We start from the raw sequence: 20,672 nt of genomic DNA on the forward strand, positions 1-20,672 counted from the left end.
TATAACTATAACACAAGATTAAAAACTCATTTAAGGCAGAAGACTTTCTGCATTGTTGGAAAATGCTGTAAAGTGGCTGTCAATAAAAAATGAGTTTGGATTCTCAGAATTCGAATTTGCAACAAATGCAATGAATCTAAGCAAAGAAAGTATACGACTCCTGCCCTTTATCTTACTGCTTCAATAAATGCAGGTAATTTAAGTTGCTGAAACTGTTCTAAAATGCTGATGCCAAAGCCCACTTTATTATCTGATGTTATAGTTAATGCAAATACTTAGATATTTTAGTACTTCTTTCTTAAAAAACACATGCAAAAGTCAAGATGAGCTGCTTCAATTTTCATTTAATATCCCAGCTACAAAAGTATGAAAAATTATTAGAAGCTAAAACTGAGGTTTTCAAAGTTAAGACTAAATATAGTTTAACTTCCCTCCAAATTCTGAGACTACCTCATTTGTCCTACCCTTTAGCTTTACTTCTAAGTTACATCTTATCTTCACCAATGCACAAACGCAACTTTATTACTTTTCCTTATAATCAGGCTATCTTTTTCCAGCTATTTCCAAGCTTATGACAAAATGAATTATACTCTATTGTTAAGACATACAAAATTACATAAAAGCTGTTTGTAGTTTACACCTAAGACTATTCAAGTTTCAGATTAATTAATAATTAATGACTAAATTCTGTATTAAACTTAAATTGAATTGAAAGAACGTACCAGTTTGTTATAAAAAGATACAAAACCATAGCCTTTGGATTTTCCAGTTGCCATGTCTTTAACTACTCGGGCATCCCTGTGAAAAGAAGCACAGCTAAATGAGGGAAGTAAGAGTCATCCTCAAAATAAAAACTAAAAGGAACCACACACACTGTATTGTGAGCATTTTTTAAAATAAAATTTCAGTTAGCCCTAATTAACTACAGTCATTCCTGAACTCTCCCTAACGCTTCTTTACCTGTTAGAAAAAAGCAGTAGGACAAAAACATGTAATAAACATGCAACCTAATCAAATAGCCTGTGCTTTCTAAACTAAATGCTCAAATCTGAAGATTAACAGGAACAATGGTTTCCTTTTCTAATATTCTATTGGCTAGTGTCCTCTAAGGTTTACTGATTCTATAAATTACTGTAACAATGCTAACTACTTTACCACCATGCAATCTCTAAATAGTTAAATGTTTTCTGCCTAGTGATACAAAATATATGAAATATTAAAAAATTGAAAAAGAGGAAAAAATAGGAATTAAAAAGGCATACATGGCCTGTTAACAGATTTCTTTATTTTTCTTGGTCAATTCTCTATCATCATTTTGGAGTTTGGGCAGCTGTAAATTTTGAAAAATTGACATTTTCAGAAATTTAAGAAAGGAGAATAAAAAACTAACAACAATGCTAAGCACACCAGTACGAAAACAACAAATTTACACAGAAATTTTAGTGAGTAAGTTAAAATGATTGGAAATATAGAACTCCACTGAATATAGAATGTTAAAATGTAAATACTAAAGTATATGTATATATAAATAATGTATAATAAGAATAAATAGAAATGAGAAAAAAATCTACAACTGAGTTCCAGTGTGCACAGTTCCTTGCAGTTAGCCTTCAAGATCCTGTCCATTCTTATGAGCAATTCTGCAAAATAACCAGAATGCTATTACTTTTAATTGTGACTTGGACTTTAGAAAAACTGCAGCTCTCAGGTATAAATAAAGATTGAAAAACAGCAACCTGTATTATTTTTATACTGATTTTCTACTTACCACATTTAGAGATTAAAAAGCAAAGCAAATATCAAAATAGAAAATTAAGAATTAAATATTTCTTTCAAATAAATTAAATCTATAGAACAACAAATTGTATACAGAAAAATATTGTTGTTCTTAGTTGAAACATATTCCTGTAAAGTAATACTAAAACGTATAATTTAAATCTACAGGAAATACATAAGACAAATAGATCTTAATCAGAAAGATAAATTACGATAAACATTTTATAGAATTGTAACCACTTTTAGTTTTCTAATACATTTGATCAAGTAATATACAGTGAAATTTGAGCATGAACTTTGTTAAAAATTAAACCACATTTGGGCCCTAACTAGCAGAATAAACACCACTAACAAAACAAAAAACAATCCAAATTTATGGCTCAGACATTGAAACTTCTTAATACTATAATAACATTTATCATTATAATTAAACATACACATTTTCAATTTAACCACAATATACCCCAGGATTTATCTACTTTCCCCCACTTACAAAAAGCTTTAATACACAGTATAAATCACATTTATTTTAACCCATTATCTTTAACCACCAAATATTGAAAACATTCGACAAAAAGTTGGACTTTATAATAGTTTTTACCACCCAAACATCTGCTTCAAAGATAACAAACAATCACTTAAAATTTTTAAACACATTATACACAGGATTAGATGAAAACAAGACCCCAAAACATTAAAATGACAACATTTTCAACAACATCTAATAAAAACAAAACCAAAACAAAAATCACAATAACTAGGAAAAGAAAATCTTAATTCTTATACAAGTTAATCATATACTATTGTGCCTATCACAATTGAGTATAGTATTGATTATGATACTTACGATATTTTACCAAAGGGGGCAAATGCTGATTTGATATCTTCTGTTGTAATTTCTGGACTCAAATCCCCAACAAACACATGGAAGTGATCTGAAATCAAAGCATTTGGTAATCAAATATTTAAGTCAGCTACTAAACCTTTTATTTATGTTTATTTTTTTATTTTTGCTACTAAACCTTTTATAGGCAACACGAAGGGAAGGGAAAACCCTACTTAAGCTGGTAATGCTGCCAGGATAATTTCAGAACTCTTCCACAGTAAAATGCAGCAGGAGTACTTACTGGAAGTATCTTTTTTCTGGCTACTTGGTGTTGTTGCCCAGTTTACTTTGACCTCCTAAAAATAAAGATTATATTTAATACAATTATTAGGGATATCATTAAAAAGCATAACACTTACCACTTATTAAATCATTTATCAAGCAGGATATTTTTTGTAAAAGTACTAGGCTGAATAAAGCAAAACCATCACTCAGCAGAGCTGCATATTCTTTTAAAAACTTGCTAAGCAATAATGCAAACTAATTTGACATGCAAACACGTATGTTCATTAGGTGCCATTATTCTATTATCTTACCTTTCCCAAAATTTTTCTCCCATTCATAGCAGCTAATGCAGCAGCTGCATCTCTGTGTTCATAAAATTCCACAAAGCAATATGGGTCATTGCTTGTATGCTGCAAAACAGAAAATCCAACAGAAGAGTTGACCCTTCTGCTATCGGGTTGCTGAGAAGAAAATCCAGGAAAAAACATTACTGATAGCTAGGAATGTACAGGTGAGATTGCATAAGCTTATGAAAGCCTAACACTTTATAAAGTAAGAGTTATAGCTAGACCTGACTTTGCACCTCAGGATTCTGTTGTACGCCAACAGAACTGTCAAAGCAATATAGAAGTATGACTATCAGCATTAAATCAAAATACAGAATTCTAGTGAAGTATGATAAATATAAAACAGAAGTTTATATTAGACCAAACAAAACCTCAGGTCAGATTTGATGGATAAGGACTACTTCCTTACCACTGCTCTCCTTTCCCAACAGAATTTTCAAAAGGATGAATTCTATGCATCAGAATCCTTCACTAATTGTAACCCATGACTATAAAAAATACAGAAATGAACCAACTTTATAAACTTTACTCCTATTAGCACTACATATGATGAGACGAGATTATGTATTTCTTTTATAGATAAGAAATGAGAATAAAATTGAAAAAGTTCAAATTTATAACTTGCTATTAAAGTGAATTCCCTTTCAAAATATTCTAATGTATTGGAGATTCTATAAACTTTTGAATTTGGTTATCAAAGACCAGAAAAATAAACTAGTGATTGAGAAAAAATTGTCTAAAAATGTCTTTGAGTAAACATTTCAGGACAAAGCTACAATTTTATATCACAAAAACAGTCATAAAAAATCTTTATTATATATATTCTACAACATTATGCCTGACCGTCGTTGGCAAATAGGTGTTTATAGATGATGAGAAAGTAGTACACCTAATTATATCATCTTACAACCTAAATGAAAGTAAATTTTATAAACCTGCAACCTAAATTGGAGTTACACAACTGTATAAATACATTTACATAAGGTTAAAAACATTCATCACTGTTCCGTGTAAAATGCCCTAAAAAAAAAAAACATTTAAAATGTGGAATTCTAGTTGCACTTACAAAGGATAAAAATACCAGATAAAATAAAGATCTTTTCAACAATCACTGTTTTTCATCCCAGGAAAGTTTTAGAAGAAAAATCCAAAATAAGACGTCTAAAACAATAGTGGCGAATCAACCAGAGGCATTTCCTTGAGAGGGGAAAAAAAGTGTGATCATTAATACTGACAAGAAAACTATGGGCTCCCATACAAAATCCTACTGTCCTAGCAACATGAACGCTGTTCTTAAGAGGTAGGGAAAGAAAACGGGGGGAAAAAACTCCAAATCTTAAATTCCTCCTTTAAGAAAGTTAATATTTACTAGTAACATTCATTAAAGAAAGGATTTTGAATGTAAATAATAAACTAAAACTAACTAGTCAATTTTTCCTTTTATTCCTACCTTTTCTGCCCTATGGCCTCTAAGGAAAACACTGATAACTGTAGCAAAACATAGAGAAGTCCAGTGGTAGATCTATAACAATAGACTTTAGTAAACTAGTCTACTCATGCACACGGTCTGCATGTTTATCTAAGCGGTAGTAGGCCGGACCCCATTCAACATACATAAACACGCACATTTATATATTCACACCACACTACATTTTAAGACCCCACTGATTTCTGCCACATCTCAAATGTCAGATGTGTTAAAAAATGTTTACTAGATAATATACATTTATTATAGTATACAGGGAAAGCTAAACTCTTAAATAAACAGTATCTAAAGTAAAAAAAAAATCATAAAACTAAGGGTAAAGAAAGGATTTTTAATATGCTGAAATGAAATTCATGAAAGAAAAATAAATGCCTAGACAGTCTATAGCAGTGGTCCACAGACCACTGGTGGTCCGTACGGTCTGAAAGGTTGGCGACCGCTGGTCTATAGTAGAGTTCATGTCCTTTGGAAGCTTCCCACTTACACCACTGGCAAGTGACACTAAAAATCAACTGTGTCCTTAATTACTATTGTCACCAATTTTTTTTTTAAATCCTTACCCGAGGATATAATCTTTACTGATTTTAGAGAGAAAGGAAGAGAGAGAGAGAGAGAAACATTGATGTGAGAGAAAAACATCCATCAGATGTATGTCTCCTGTATGTGCCCCAACCGGCATGGAACCTGCAATCTAGACATATGCCCTGACCAGGAATTGAACCCACAACCATTTTGGTGTATGGAACACCCACACTCCAACCAACCAAGCCACCCGGCCAGGACTGTTGTCATCAATTCCTATGGGATGACATAAAGATCAAGACAGAGAAATACGAGGTCTTACAACTATTTACAAGTTCAACTGTGGGAGTTGTAGAATATGGATAAATTTTGAAAATTCACTCAAATCCCTCTACCCCTCAAATGGCTGTACATGCAGGTTTTTAAAAAAACACTTTAAATCATTATTAAATGTCTTGCAAAAGTTTCTAATGATTCTTTCCCCTTTTTCACATCCCATCCTCTTCTAAACCCACTCCAATTGGCTTCCAACCCAATCAAGCCACTGAAACTTTGTGTTACACTCACCAATGACCTCTGCCAGCTCTGTGATCCCTTTTCTGTCCTCATCTTGACTTTCAAGTAGAATTCAAAATAAGTGACAACACCCCTTTAAACATTCTCCTTTACCTTCCACTATACTCTCTTGGTTTTTCTGTTTCCTCACGGAGGCGGTAGTTCTTTCAAAAGGTAGTTCTTCCTCCTTAACTCAGACTCTAAATGTCTAAGTGTTGAGATGCTCTGGGGTTCCTCTACTCTTCTCTACAGCACTCTCAGGAACTAGATGTCACCTAGTCCCATGGCTTCAAATACTACTGCAAGCTGGTGTCATCAGCACTGGTCTCTCTCAAGTACCCAACTAGTTTATCCAACTGCCGACATATCCTGCCCATTTAACTGTCTAGCGCACATCTTAAATTTAGCATTGCCAAAACAGAGCTCCTGATTCCCACCACTCCCCCCATCCATCCTGTGCCTCCCCTAGTCATGCACTCTTTAGCAAGTAAATAGCATTACCATCCATATAATTGCACAAACAAGAATCTTAGGGTCGCCCTGGCCGGTTTGGCTCAGTGGATGGAGCACTGGCCTATGGACTGAAAGGTCACAGGTTCGATTCTGGTCCAAGGGCACATGCCCGCGTTGTGGGCTTGATCTCCAGTGGGAGCCGTGTAGGAGGCAGCCATTCGATAATCCTCTCTCATCATTGATGTTTCTGTCTCTCTCTCCCTCTCCCTTCCTCTCTGACATCAATAAAAATATTTAAAAAGAAAAAGAATCTTAGGGTCATTCTTGAAGTCTTCTTTCCCATTACGCCCCACAGCCAATCGAGTACTACTGTTATTCTATCTCCAAAATATACACCAAGTTTATATACTTCTATCTCTCTGGCTTCCACTCTAGAGAACAAGTCCACATCACCACTTAAACTAGCCTAGTGAAATAAACTCAGCTGGTTTCCCTTCTTCCACTCTTGCCCCTACAATCCATTCTCCACGTAACAGTCATTCTCCAAATAAAGTACCTTAAAAATACAAATCAGAATACATTACCCTACTTAAAACCCCACTGCAACCCGAGTAAAATCCACTCTCTCTGTCATGGCCTGTACTGCCCTCTGTGATGCCATACCCTGCCTGCCTATCTCTTCAGACTCACTTCCTACCACTTCCCCCTGCCCCCACTCACCAGGCTCCAGCTATCCTGGGTCTTTCATTGAACCCACACATCAAGTTCATTACCAACTCAGGCTTTGTATTTGCTGTGCCCTCTGCTTCTAGCTCTTAATGTAGATGGCACCATCTTGTTCTTTCTGTCTCAGCTTGGAGTTGACACCTTCCCTCACCACCTAGCCCATAAAGCACATTCCCTCCAATCATCATCACAGAACTGCTTTATTCTCTTCATAGTTCCAGCTTTGAATAATGCCTAGCACAAAGTAAATTTTGTGAAAAAAATGAATAAATAATCAGAATTAGGAAGAAGAGGAAACATAATATACCAGAACAGACTGATGATTATCATTAGTTAGGAAAAAAAAAAGACCAAAAGACCAATTTGCTTTACAGATTTTTAACACTTCCCCTCTGTCTCAGGATATAACACAAACTCCTTAGTACAGCTTCTGGTCCCTACTGAACACTCCTTCTCACCTCTTAGCATCTCTATGACTAACCAACCCCACTGGAAACTCCAAGCATGCAATGATTTCTATCTTTTTCTTTCAAGCACTTACGCTGTCTACCAGACCAGATCAACATTCCTCTCTCTACCTGGAATCCCTTCTTCCTCAAATTCCTTTTTAGCCAGTTTCCATTACTATCTTTTTCAGTTTCAGCCTAGACACTGACTCCTCTAAGAAGCCTCTCCAGACCTAAGGCTGTACTAGAACTTATATGTTCTCCCACAGCACTTGAAACTGCTCCCATAGCATGTATTAACCTATATCATTATTGTCTGCTAACTCCTCTGTCTCCCTCATTAGACTCTATGGGGCTCTACACTATTTTATTCACCACTATATCCCTAGGACTTACCGTAATACCTGGTACACAGTAAATAACAATAAAAAAAAGTGTTGAAACAAAATCATTACACTAACAATTTCAATTCCTATCTAAAATAGGCTACTCAGTCATTAGTATTTACTAAAAACAAACAAGGTGCAAAATGTCGCACTATGCAAATAACCCAACATACACCAATTCCTAAACTTTAAAGGTATACTATCTAAATCAGTAACACTCTTGTTGAATTGTATGAACTGTCATCTAGTTTTTCAACACTCTGAGATAAGCTGTATTAATTCTTTACAAGCAACAACACTTGAAGGTAACTACGTCATGAAGAATGACCATTTGAGAATAACAGCACAGGAACTTTGTCCTTGCAAATAAAACTCCATTCCAAACCTAGTTTGTCAGCCAGATCAGTAATACGTCAACACAACAAACATGAATCTCTCCATCAGAATAACTTGAGGTTTACTTAGAATATTATTTTAAAATACTAGTCAACTCACGTATCTCAAAATGTTAAACATCATGCTAACTGTCAGCACATGGAACTGGGAAGATCTTACCTCTGTTATCATTTTACAGCTTTTACAGGGTCCAATCTGACTAAATAACTGAAGTATAAGAACTTCCGTCACATCTCTGGAGAGGTTACCTACGTATCTGGACAGAAAAAAGAAAAAAGAAAAAAAATCAGTAATTTTCTTTCAGCTCTGGCTCTAACATGTTATTATTTAACTCATCACCTTTTAGTTCATTTTAACTTCCTATCTTCATACAGATATTCCAATTAAGACTGATTCTATGAAGGTAAAATTAATCCTTGTTTATGAAAGCAACAAATGTACTTAGGCCACTAAATGTACCACTTCAAAAGACTTTTATAAAGAACAAATTAACATAATCGTGTATACCAAAAGCATAGTTTTCTCATCTCATTAGAATAAAAATAATGAAATTTAATGTGAAACACAATTTAAAATAATGTATAACACACACACTCACAATTATTGACTTATCAAAACACCTGATCGTAAAGGGATATCCTTTTATATTAGATATAAAGGAATATAACATGAGTTTATCTTAGACCTCCAACCAAAGCAATTACATGAACAAAAAAGAGAGTTAAAGTTATAGCAAAACACACAGAAATCAGAGGGGTCTGTTTTGTCTTGCTAAATAAAATTGTTATTGATATTATGTCTTCATTGTTTTGTTTTAGAATAGCAGAGTAAAATAATAAAATTTCCTAGCCTAAAACACATCGTACTCAACAAAATACATATTGATCTAGATAAAGCAAATATAAAGACTTCTTTAGAAACTCTGAGAAAATTTAAGACAAATACAGGTATACTTCTGAGTATGTCTATTTAAAGAGTTGGGATTGGTTTTTGTTTGTTTTATAAAATGAATATATATATTTTGTATAAAAAGTTTAAAACACAGCCTGGCCGGCATGGCTTAGTGGTTGAGTGTCGACCTATGAACCAGGAGGTCACAGTTTGATACCAGTCAGGGCACATGCCTGGGTTATAAGCTCGATCCCCAGTGTGGAGTGTGCAGGAAGCAGGTGATTAATGATTCTCTCTCATCATAGATGTTTCTATCTCCCTCTCCCTCTCCCTTCGTCTCTGAAATCAATATTTTAAAAAACATTATCTAAAAAGAAGTTTAAAACACAGATGAATTTTTAAAAGGAAAAAAGAACACCATCACCCAGAGATGACCACCTTTGGTTTTTCTTGTACCATGGGTTTATTGTAATTTAGCTTACTTAATTGTCAAACTTTTAAGTCTTTCTGGTACTCAGTGTATAATTCCTATAATTTGCCTGTTATGAACCTCACCAAGCAAACAATATTAGTAAAAATTAACAGTTTCTTCCGGAAAGTAAATGGACATATGTTTTCATTTTCCCAATATGTAACATATGGACACTTAGTACTGAGACCAAAATAAGCTTTGCATCTATTAACATTAAATACGTAACTGCTTTAAGATGGAACACTTTGAAAGGAGAAAACAGACTGAGAAAGGTAAAGTTACGTGTAATAAAGAAAATTATCTGATTAGGACTGAAGAGGCACTTTCCAGTTCAGCTAAGAATTTCATTGCAATTGGTACCTTTAATTTATATGCTCTAAAACTGAAACACAAGCCCAATGTTAATTAATAGAAGACTAACCCAGTGACAGACTTGTTTAGGTCCCCCCATACCATCTTCTCCTTACAATGAAAGTAGAACAGACCCATGGCTAGGGCATGCAGTGACACTTCTTCCAGCAGTAGCGAAAGGTCATAGACGTAGGAGTTAGCTAGACAACTACCTGTCCCTTTTCAACTCACAGGGGGTTTGTGAGCAATCATGGATGGAATTTCTTTTTTGTACAAGGTAGACCTCTCCATAAAGAAAGTGAACAAGTTACCTTGGTCTCCTAAGTATTAAGGCCACTTGAAAACCTAGAGTGCTAGTTAGCTCATTTTTAAGAGATTTGACGTGGATAAAACTAATTTTCACATATTGAAGCTAACAAGTAACAAAGTTAAAACAAAATGATCATTGTGATATAACAAATCTTAAATAGTTTTAAATTTGTATTACTGCTTAAAACCTTGATTTGTTGCACAGGCACTAATTACCTTCCATATACAGTATAACAGTCACAATCAAAGCTGTTACTGTTTCATATGATTTTTATTTCAAGCCAGTCTATTCCAATACGTTATAATTTTGAAGAATTTCTAGAGGCACATTTAGATATACTAACTTACATCTCAAGCACTGATGCCAAAGAGCAAAAATGTTAACCAGAGTTTAGAATGACATTAAATACTTAGAGAAAAACCTAGTTTTAAAATGTTTCCTATTTTTCAAATATCTCCACTAAAAGTTCTGTGGTAAAGCAGCAAACTTCTTTCTGCTCTGGTTATGAAGCAGGCCATTTATTCTAAAGTTCCAAGTGTTTAAATATAAAATTTCGACTCAAAGATCATATATAAAATAACAGAAAAAGACAAATGACTCAAATTTTGTATTGAGAGGTCAGCTCAGAGTAAACGATTTTTAACTCCAGAAAAAAGAAAAGCATACCTTAGGTCTATTTTATCTTCTAAGAACAGGAACTGTAGGAGCTGAAGCATTAAAAGTGGAAAATGATGCTTTATCCCTAACATCAGGGTTAAAATTCAATTTAAGACTAGAAACTTCGCAACTGCACAGTAGGCAAAAGCTCACATTGCCAAACTATTTCCTATGTCCCACTGGCAGAATTTTAAGTTAAGAACATCATGCCTTTCAGAGAAAAGACAAATCACACATTTCACCATTGAATGTTTTCTTACTCTGAAAAGAGTAGCCCTACCAGGGCTGAAATAACCAGCATTTTTACAAAACATATTATAACCAAATTTCTCTAATAAAGTAATAATATTTTTACTTTTGTTCTTGAAAAGTTCCTATACAAGAGACTTTGCAACAATACCCCTCAATGGGCATCTAATGAGTTACCAATCTGTCAATGTTACATTTAAGGCGGGAGGCAAAGTGCAGGAAAGGTACAGGTGAATTGACCAACTACATCAGGGACACTGATAATGTATTTTAAGTAAGCAGACAATATGATTAAGTTGAAAGGCTTAATTATAGCCATAATACAAGCAAATCCATGGTGTAGCTAGTCAATATTATAATGGAATTTAGTAGTATTTCCTTCTGCTGTTGCCCTTATTCAGAGTATACTCTAAATCATTGGTTTATTTCCTCCTTTTGACAGAGTATCAGGAAGGACAGTCCTAAAGGATGACATTGCATAACAAGGTATAATCCCAGATCCACAATTCCTACTCATTTTGGTGCATCAGATGAATGAAGAAAGTAAACTATAATAGAACACCATTATAATTTAATGTTGATTGCAGATTCAGATATAGCATGGCTCAAATCACTGCATTTAGAGCTACCCACAACACGTCTGAAATGTGGGTCCTACGAGGTAGCTATCAGGCATAATCCCATTTGTTTGCTTTTTTAAATCACAAGTTACCCAATACATATTACCCCGAAATAAATGTCACATGAGAATGGAGAGCAGCAGAAAACAGACCTTTAAAGCAACTATTTGAAAAACTTTAGGCTCAACATCAAAGCAATTCTATACCACTTTAAATACCATCGAATAAATTAGTAATACTGTAGGTAATGAATATTTAAAGACCTACCTAGGCTATAAACACCATATTGTTTTCTGATGATAGAACCATATGTCTTAGCTTGTGTGTGTCTGCAGGAAAAAAACCTCACTAGTAACACACAGGCATTTTAAAGAAACAGAGTACATTCTTTTAAAACATACTGGCCACTTGAAAACCTAATCCGTAGATCACAATGTAAAATAAAAAGAGCTCCATAAATAAACAAAATAAAACCCTACTAGATATCAATCTCTACATTCAAAAGTTTTTATTACATTACTTGTATCTAAAGAATTCTTTCAGGAGTAATATGTAAAATAAACTTAAAACTACTATGCATTGTTGTTTTTTAATTAAAATCTGATCCCCCCCAAAAAAATCCCAGTTGTGAAACATCTGCTTTTACTTCAAAATTTTACATTTGAAGGTTTTAAAATATATATAAAATCAACAGACAGCATCATGTGCATATGACAATCAAGTCTGCCTATAATTTTAAATCAATCGGACTTTATTTAAAAAAAAAAGGACTTAATACTAATTTAATGACAAGAGTATAATCATGTAAAATATTTGAATACCTCTTATTTTCCAGGCAGTGAACTAAGTGCTGCAGGGGTAAGACCTAGGAAGATGGAGCAGTCCTTGTCTAAAAAAAAAAAACCCTTCCCATGAGAATAGTGGGAGGAGGAAAAAGGAAGACAGAATAGTAAGCATGTACATCAAGGCTCAAGACGTTTCCTTACTTATGTGTATACATGTCACATTTTTAGACAGCTGTAAACACAGATAAAGTAAGTGTGTTTTGGAGAAAGAAAAGGAGATTGGAGAAGGTACAAGTCAGAAATAAGTGACAAAGAAGTTAGTTTATCATTATTAGTCAATTGAAGGAAGTCGAAGGTATGATGGAGATGAAGACAAGACAGATGCAGAGATATATGAATTAAAAGTATTGAAACAGCATATTTTTAGCATGGCAAAAAACAAGAATTTCTCTTCATAAGGAAGTTAAATAGAGTTAATGAGAAATATGCCATGAGAATTTACCAATTATTCAGCAGCTATTATGATGTAATCATGACATTTCAGTTTTTTAGATACAATGTAACCTTTTTTAAAAAAACCGTTTTTATTTATTTTAGAGAGAAAGAAAGGGAGAGGGGAAAACATCCATGTGAGAAAGAAACAGGTCAGTCTGCTGCACACCCTAACCAGGGATGGAGCCTGCAAAAATGGAACTGGAGACCTTTCACCAGCCAGAGCATTACAATGTTACTTTTTTGTTAAATACATGCTAGCTGGCTCCAAATCCAGCTTTCCCAGATGCTTCCATCAAAATACACACTAACTAAATACCAAGCCTTGACTTCAACAGATGTTGACAAATTTCAAGTTTGTCCCAATTCCCTTTCTGGGAAAAGAAGGCCAAAATGGAAGACGGAACAAAACAAATATAAAAGTTTCGCTAAGCAGGCTTTTCATTCAAACATGTGATGCTTACGTTGGCCTCAAATTCTCAAAACAGGATGGCAAATACTTCAGTGAGGCAGAGAAATAGGAATGAAAAAGTGCAAGGCCCGCCTCAAAACCAAACCAAACGCCAAACCTGTATCAATATGGTACAGGTATCTATCTGCCTTCCCGAGCCAAAGCCTCTTTGGTAAGACCCAAGCGATGAGAAGCGAGTCCAACTTCCTGAGGACCTATCCACCTTCATCTATTCCCCCATTAAACAGCAGGGCCAGGTGAACTCTGACCCTATCAACACCGGGCAGAGGCAAGAGAAAAAACAGAGCAGCGATCCGACTCCGTGCACCGCAGGTGGGCGTTGAGCTTCGAGAGGCTAGGAAAACCAAGGTGCCCAACTTCAACATGTAATTAGAAGTTACTCAGACTTTTTCCTTAAATGCAGGAAAAAGAAAGGAGTGCCACACTATCCAGAACGGAATGCAAGTGCCGAGTCATCACTCTTCCGAAGGAAAGAAACTCCAGCAAAGCGGTTGGGAGATGAAACTCATTCATTAGATTGGGCTGCAGGTAAAAAGCAACAGCAAGCGAGGAGAAGGAGCGGTGCACCGACACACAACGAGCAGCGGATAAAAGGCATCGTTTTATCCAACTCCGAAGGTCTCGACAGATGAAGGAGGGGCAACACCCAGAGGACAAAAGCAGCTGGACAACTGGTTGTCAGGGCAGCGTGGGCAGCGCTCAGAGGAAACTTCGTTATCCAAGGAGGGAAAGATGCTCCAGCGGCCAGAGGCATCCCTTCGCGCTTGGAAAGTAGCGGGCGCCCGGCGAGTGTGTCCGACGGCGTGGGCGGGGGCACGTGGGGGCCGGGCGAGGGCAGGGGCTCGAGCGCCCGAAGTGCCCGGCTTCCGCGGAGAGCTCGGCCGGGGACCCGGAGGGCGCGAGTGCTAATTCCTCCCGGCCCCGGGGGACGCGGCTGCGGCCCCACCCCCAGTCCCACCCCCACCAGGCCCTGCCCCCGTGGGGACAGACAGCGCCGGGCTCAGCCCAGGACCCTAAGGCAGAGGGAAAGCGGGCGCTCTCCGGGCCCGACCGCCCCTACGGAGCCGAGACCGGCCTGGGGAAGGTGTGCAAAGGAGGGCGCGACAGAAAGAGATCGAAACAAGCCCCAGGCCCCAGGAAGGGACTGATGGGGGAAGGGAGGGCTTCCTTCCCAAGGAAAAGGGGACAAATGAGGAATGCACTTGGCGCCCGCGCCACCCCAGCCAGGGTGCCGCCGAGAGTCTCGGCTCCGGCCCCGCTCTCCTGCTGCTCCCTCCCACAGCGACCCGCGGTGCCCGGGCCTCGCGGCGCCTGGCACCCCCTCATCTCGGGTACTCACAGAGTCCGGGGCTGCCCGTCGTCTTCCATCATGGTGGGTGCGACGGAGAGATCCCGGGACAAGGGGGAGGGCAGGGTTGGGGAGGGGAGGGGGTGGGGAAGAAGGGGAGGGGGGCTCCGGGCACCAGCTGGGGACAAGGAAAGGACACCGAACCCTGCTCACAGGCTCTCTCCCCCCAGCCCGCTCCGGACACTGCGCTCCAACCAGGAGGAGCAGGAGGAGGAGGAGGATGAACAAAATGGCCGCCGCCACCAGCCAGGCAGGAAACGGGGCAGAGCGCAGGCGCGGCCCGCCAGGTCACAGCTCAGGCCAGCCGCGACGGCCTGTAAAAGGGATAACTAAGTGAGGAGAAAAACAGGCCGCCGAGGAAACCGTGTGTCCGGTCACGAGGGATCACGTCGTCGCTGTGCGCCCCCTGGCCGGCCGAAGCCTGGCCAACTCAAGAAGAGAGTGAGAGGAGAACACCGTGAAACCGAAGTCTCTGGGAATTGTGGTCCTGGAAATGAGAGAGGGAAGCGCTTCAAAGTGCTTCTGGGAACTGTAGTCCAAAGGAGACACGCGCTGGGACGCGAAGAAGAGACTTCTGGGTACGGTAGTACGTGAGGCCATGCGGCGACCAGGAAGTCGGGGTGCTGGGACGGGATGGGAGAATAAAAGCGACGTTAAAAGGCTGGGAAACGAAGTGGGGGGCGAAAACGCTGTCCCAGACATAAACTACAAATCCCAGAGTGCCTTGCGCTGGGGGCTGTCCGAGGACTGCTCCAGGCATTTTAAGGCTCTTCTGTTGGCTCAGCCTGAGCTGCTGCTCCGCCTCCGTCCAGCCCGAGAGCGGTTTCTTCAACTGCGGCTGAGGCAGCTCTCTGGCTCCGCATGGTGTCCGGGCCGGCAGGTCTCTCCGGCCCTGTGTTAGAACGGCGGGCCCGCCGACACCAACCGCCGCCCCGCGCGAAGGGCCGGAGTAGCCCAGGCAGGCCTTCGGGCGCGTTTCTCCGCAAGTAGGTGTTCCTAGCTTCGGTTGCCTGCTGTGTAGAAAGCTTTACCGGTTTTAAAGGTTTCCATGACCTCACCGGGTAAGGGTAAGAAGAGGCGTCCTCCATTAAAATGACTCATTGAGTCCGCGTAAGGTGCAGTGGTAATGCCCTCCACCCCCTTATTTACTTATTAGAGTGAAAAAATCTTTGGGCAGAGACGTGAGGCTGTGTTGACAGAGATCCAGCCTGTAGCCGGGGAATGGAGTCTTGGGGCACGTGGGAAGCCACGTTCAAACGGGCTCTCGCCCTGTGGTCCCCGCCTCCCTCCACTCTTCCTTCCCACTACCTCCGCCGCTGCCACCGTTAGGAGGACGTTGTGGAGTTCATACCCTCTCGGAGCTTCATGAAGGGCGGTGCCGGGACGGCTTTTCAGCCCCGAGCTTAGCGGTCCCAGTTCAAACCGTACCTTGAGTTAGAGCGTCGGCCCGCGCACCTACGGTTCTCCGGTTAGATTCCTGCTCAAGGGCACGTACCGGGGTGGCCGGTTTGCTCCGGGTCCCCTGGAGAGCGTGCGTGCCAGAGGCAACCAGTCAGTGGATGAAAGGATGGTGTCTCTCCCCCTCCCGCCCTCTCTGAAAAGCAATGGGGGAAAAATGTCCTCGGGTGAGGAGTAACGAATAAATGAAACAGTGCCTCGAGAGTTGGTTCTACAAAGGTAGGGAGGGTCTACTCTGCAAGCGGCTGTCTGCTGGTGCCACCGAATCCTAATCCCGTAAGGGGAGTCAGCTGCAGCAGAAGCGGGCTAATGCCCATATGGGGGGAGGGTGTGTTTCAACGTGGACGGCGAGTGGACGGCTTCAAAGAGACCGTGACAAGGGAGCTGAGCCCCATTGGAGAGTCAGTGGGAACAGCCAAGGCCCACAGAGGCCAAGACCCGGGGCTACACTGTTTGGTCTCCCCCCACCCCAGGGGAGGAATGGAGGAAGGCAAGAAGGCTGGACGGTACAGGTTGGACGCTTGTGAAAGAGAAGGGAGGAAGGAGGGTTTCCGAGGAATTGCCTCAGACTTGGGGCAGCTCTAAGAAAGCCCTGGCTAGGCCACTGGGGAGCCGCCTACAGAGATGGCCCCTTGAGGAGTCCCGGCAGACCTGGCCCTGCCCCAGCACCCTGCTCGCTCAGGCAGCGGGGAGGCCTGGTCTCTGCATGAATGCTACACTGGATATTAAATTGCTGTCTTCTCACCGGGAGAAGACCTGGAGGCGGTGCACTAACGACGCACCTTGTAGCAGGTTCTCTTGCAAGGAGGTCTGGTGACCTTCGTGGTCACCAGGGTCACATACCCGAGTTTCGTACAAGGCACAGCTTTGCTTCTGGGCCATATTCTATTCCACTGGCCAACCCCCCAATGCCTGCGAAATGCAAAACTTTCACTTCATAAGTTCGAATCCTGGTAGGTTAGTCTCCACCTTCCTGCTCTTTAGAGTGTCCTGGCTATTCTTGGTCCTTTACTCGTCTGTATGGATGAAGCAGAGAAGTAAGTATACCAGATCTGTATTGTAGCAGGTAACGCAAGCAGTCGTATGGATTATTATAGGAATGCATGATTTCAGGCTGAGAGAGTTCTGGGACATAATTTTAATAACCCAGGCAAGAAGAACAAAAGAAGAAAGAGCCCGGCTGGCGTGGCTCAGGGGTTGAGCATCGAGCTATGAACCAGGAGGTCACGGTTTGATTCCCGGTCAGGACACAAGCCTAGGTTGTGGGCTCCATTCCCCGTAGGGGGCGTTGCAGGTGGCAGCGGATCAATGTTTCTCTCATCATTGGTGTTTCTATCTCTTCCTCTCTGAAATCAATAAGAATATATTTAAAAGAAAAAAACACCCACAAAAATAAAACAAGAGTCCAGCAAGAGATAAGGAGATAGAGATTGAGTGGATTTTAGCCAGTAGCAATGGGAAAAGACAGAAAGTTATGGATTCAAGATAACAGGGAGGAAGACGGGTGGGAGAACGGGAAACGAGATGACTCCGAGGTTTACGGCTCGGCTCTGCACCCAGGTTGCGGGGCCTGTCACTGAGTTGGGAAATACAGGAGAAAGAACAGGTCTTAGGAGTGTTAGTTTGCTTTTGCACTTGCTGATCAGGTGTGTATTAAAGCTGCCCAATCAATGTACAAGTGGATATGAAAGTCTGGCGCTCATGTAGGGGACCAGGCTGGCTTTGGGAGTCGTCCATCTGTAGGTGTAATTGAATCTTAATATGAAAGAACGTATCATCTGAGGAGGATCTAGAAGCTAAGAGGCCAAGAACAGGAGAGGACACGAACATATAAGGAGGAAGAGGGGCTACCTAAAAAAGTTGATAAGGAATAATCACAAGGAAAGGCTATCTAAAACCCACAGAAAATAACAATTGGTGTGGATGTGGAGAAATCTTATAGTGTCCAGTTGTTTGGTCAAACAGTCCAGATGCTGTGGGAGTATTTTGTAGGTGTGATTAAAATTTACAATCACTTGGCTTTAAGTAATGGAGATTACACTCGATAATATGAGTGGGCCTTATCAAATCAGTTGAAGGTCTAAAGAGCAAAGACAGGTTTCCTGGAAAAGAAGGAATTCTGCCTTAAGTTCTTCCCGAGTCTCCAGCTGCTGGCCTAACAGCCCCAACAATCACATGAGCTAATTCCTTAAGACAAATTATCTTTTTCAATTGATATAGATGGTATACAAAGATATAGATGTCTGTGTGTATATATATATATATTCTATTGGATCTGTTTCTCTGGAGAACCCTGACTGATACATATCCCAAAGGTCCTTAAACTTCGGAATGGGTAAACAAATGGGTACATAACCCATACAATGGAATAACACTTAGCAATGAAAAGGAATGAGACAGGCGTGCAACACAGGAATGAGTCTCAAATGCATTATGCTACATGAAAGGAGCCAGGTTCAGATGGCTATATACTGCATGCCTCCATTTAAATAAAATTCTGAAAGAGGCAAAACTGTAGGGATGGAAAATCAATAGTTGCCAGAGGCTGAAGGAAGAGATGACTACGGTGTGAGGATATTTTGTGTGCTGAGAACTTTTATAGCTTGATTTTGTGTTACATGACTGCAAATTATACCTTCATAAAAATATTCGAAAAAATAAATAGGAGCACAGCCAGTGTGGCTCGGGTTGAGCACTGACCTATGCACCAGGGGGTTGCCTGTTGATTCCTGAGTTGGGGCGCATATGAGCGTGTGAGGGAGCCCAGTTTAACTTGCTTGAGGATGAAAGAGACAGTGAGGCCAAGCCATCCAGATGTCCCAGCTGACCTTCCAGCTGAAGCCTGCAGCATGGACGAACCCAGGTGAGACCAGCAGAAGACCTGGTTGGCCAACCCAGAGACGTTAAGCCTCTGCTTGGATAACATTGTAATGTAGCCATAGATTATTGAGACAGTTCTGATCCTCCCAACCTCTTCCTTCCACCAAAGGGATGGTAGCTACCCATTTTGTTTGTTCAGTCCTCCAACACATACCGTTTAACTAGTGTAAATTCTGCTTTCCTAAGTGGACCCTGACTGATACAGTATTATTATATCAATTTTACAGATGAGAAGACTGAGGCTGGTGAGATTGAAATATGCCAAAGGTCACTGCTAATAAGGGCCCCAGGCTGACTCCAAAGCCCTTGCTATACTTCATATTAACATTATTAATCTATAACAATAGATGATTGTACTGTATAATAAACAGCGTGTTGTAGATTATGATGAGAATTATTTGAAGTTGATGTCACCTCTATAGGAAGGGTTCTGTTTAACATTCTGGAGTCCCAGCTAGTGAGCCAGCAGAGGGAGCTCTGTCCCTAAGGACCAGGACAGCCGCTCACCCTGTAGGGAATAAGGCTAACAATTCGGATCAAAAGGACTGGCTCAGTGACTGAGTGTTGACCTATAAACCAGGAGGTCACAGATTCCCGTGGGAGGGGAGGGAGGCTCGATTCCCAGTGGGGGACGTGTAGGGGCACCCGATCAGTGATTCATCATTAATTGATGTTTCTCTCTCCCTTCCTGTCTGAAATAAGAAAATAAAAGGACTGGGCAAGCCCTTCATCACAGGAGACTGTAGGCTCCTTGAGCCAGAGGGGAAGGAAGCAATGTAACATTAAGCCCCACGGATTGCATCAATTTAAATTATGGTAAGCTGGAGTTGCTCTGTTTGAAGAGGATTTCCTCCAGGAGGAGGGGTCCATGGTCCCTTCCTGCCCTCCTCCCACCTGAGCCTGATTCCATCCTGATGTTAACAGAAGTTTCTCTGGAGTGGGCCAGATTTGCCAGTGGACAGAGTCACTGAGTAAAGGGATCTTGGGGTACGGTGTGGCTCTCTTTCCTATAAAACAGTAACAAGAGTGAGAAAGGGCAGGCCTGCTCCCTGAACACTTGACCACCTTCTCTACTCCCTCCTCCCTTCCTCTTTGACCTGCACCAGCCCTGCACCTGGTTCTGGGGCTCCCTTGATCTTGACCTCTGGGTATATCCCTACTTTTCCTCCTATCACAGCCGCAAAATCTGAGATGCAAATGTGAGCTTTGGGTAGTAAATACTAGACCTCAGAACCTGTAAACAGGCCTCGTAGTTCAACCAATACCAGGAAAAGCAGTGCCTACCACCCCAGCTACCGCCTCCTGGACTGGGGTTTGGGGAGACAGACCTGGGGTTTGGAGTTACCTGGCATTGCCTCCTTTGTACATGTACCTGCCGTGGAACTAGGTCTAGGTAGAAGTGATAGGCCAAAGGTAGAATCTGGGTATTCTTGACTTCCCCAGCCAAAATGCCACTTTAAAACATGTTGTCATATGTAACACA

The 20,672-nt window shown here is 40.6% G+C and overlaps 1 protein-coding gene and 1 long non-coding RNA gene across 8 annotated transcripts in view; one reads left to right on the plus strand and one right to left on the minus strand.

Annotated features, from left to right (window-relative positions):
* Positions 1–15,035, minus strand: part of TIAL1 (TIA1 cytotoxic granule associated RNA binding protein like 1) — a 20,919-nt gene extending 5,884 nt beyond the window's left edge. Inside the window, exons 1-9 of one of the 7 annotated variants that reach the window (XM_054729312.1) lie at positions 14,843–15,034; positions 12,576–12,643; positions 12,022–12,083; positions 8,364–8,460; positions 4,301–4,431; positions 3,199–3,297; positions 2,904–2,958; positions 2,624–2,711; positions 723–798 (exon numbers count right to left, since the gene is read on the minus strand). In XM_054729312.1, coding sequence (XP_054585287.1) covers positions 723–798; positions 2,624–2,711; positions 2,904–2,958; positions 3,199–3,225 — 246 coding nt within the window. In that variant the 5' untranslated portion in view covers positions 3,226–3,297; positions 4,301–4,431; positions 8,364–8,460; ... (1 more) ...; positions 12,576–12,643; positions 14,843–15,034. Of the gene's footprint in view, positions 1–722; positions 799–1,262; positions 1,331–1,571; positions 1,641–2,623; positions 2,712–2,903; positions 2,959–3,198; positions 3,349–4,300; positions 4,432–8,363; positions 8,461–12,021; positions 12,084–12,575; positions 12,644–14,842 lie in introns of those variants that run through there. The other 6 variants (XM_054729311.1, XM_028149603.2, XM_028149605.2 and 3 more) reach the window with 6 other exon arrangements.
* LOC114232528 (uncharacterized) lies at positions 14,838–19,872 on the plus strand. Its single transcript, XR_003618605.2, has 3 exons — positions 14,838–14,875; positions 15,022–15,837; positions 19,417–19,872. It is a non-coding gene; the product is annotated as an uncharacterized LOC114232528 (long non-coding RNA).
* The last annotated feature ends 800 nt before the right edge of the window (positions 19,873–20,672 follow it).

The sequence above is a fragment of the Eptesicus fuscus genome, chromosome 17 (assembly GCF_027574615.1).
Source record: "Eptesicus fuscus isolate TK198812 chromosome 17, DD_ASM_mEF_20220401, whole genome shotgun sequence".
NCBI classification, from domain to species: domain Eukaryota; kingdom Metazoa; phylum Chordata; class Mammalia; order Chiroptera; family Vespertilionidae; genus Eptesicus; species Eptesicus fuscus.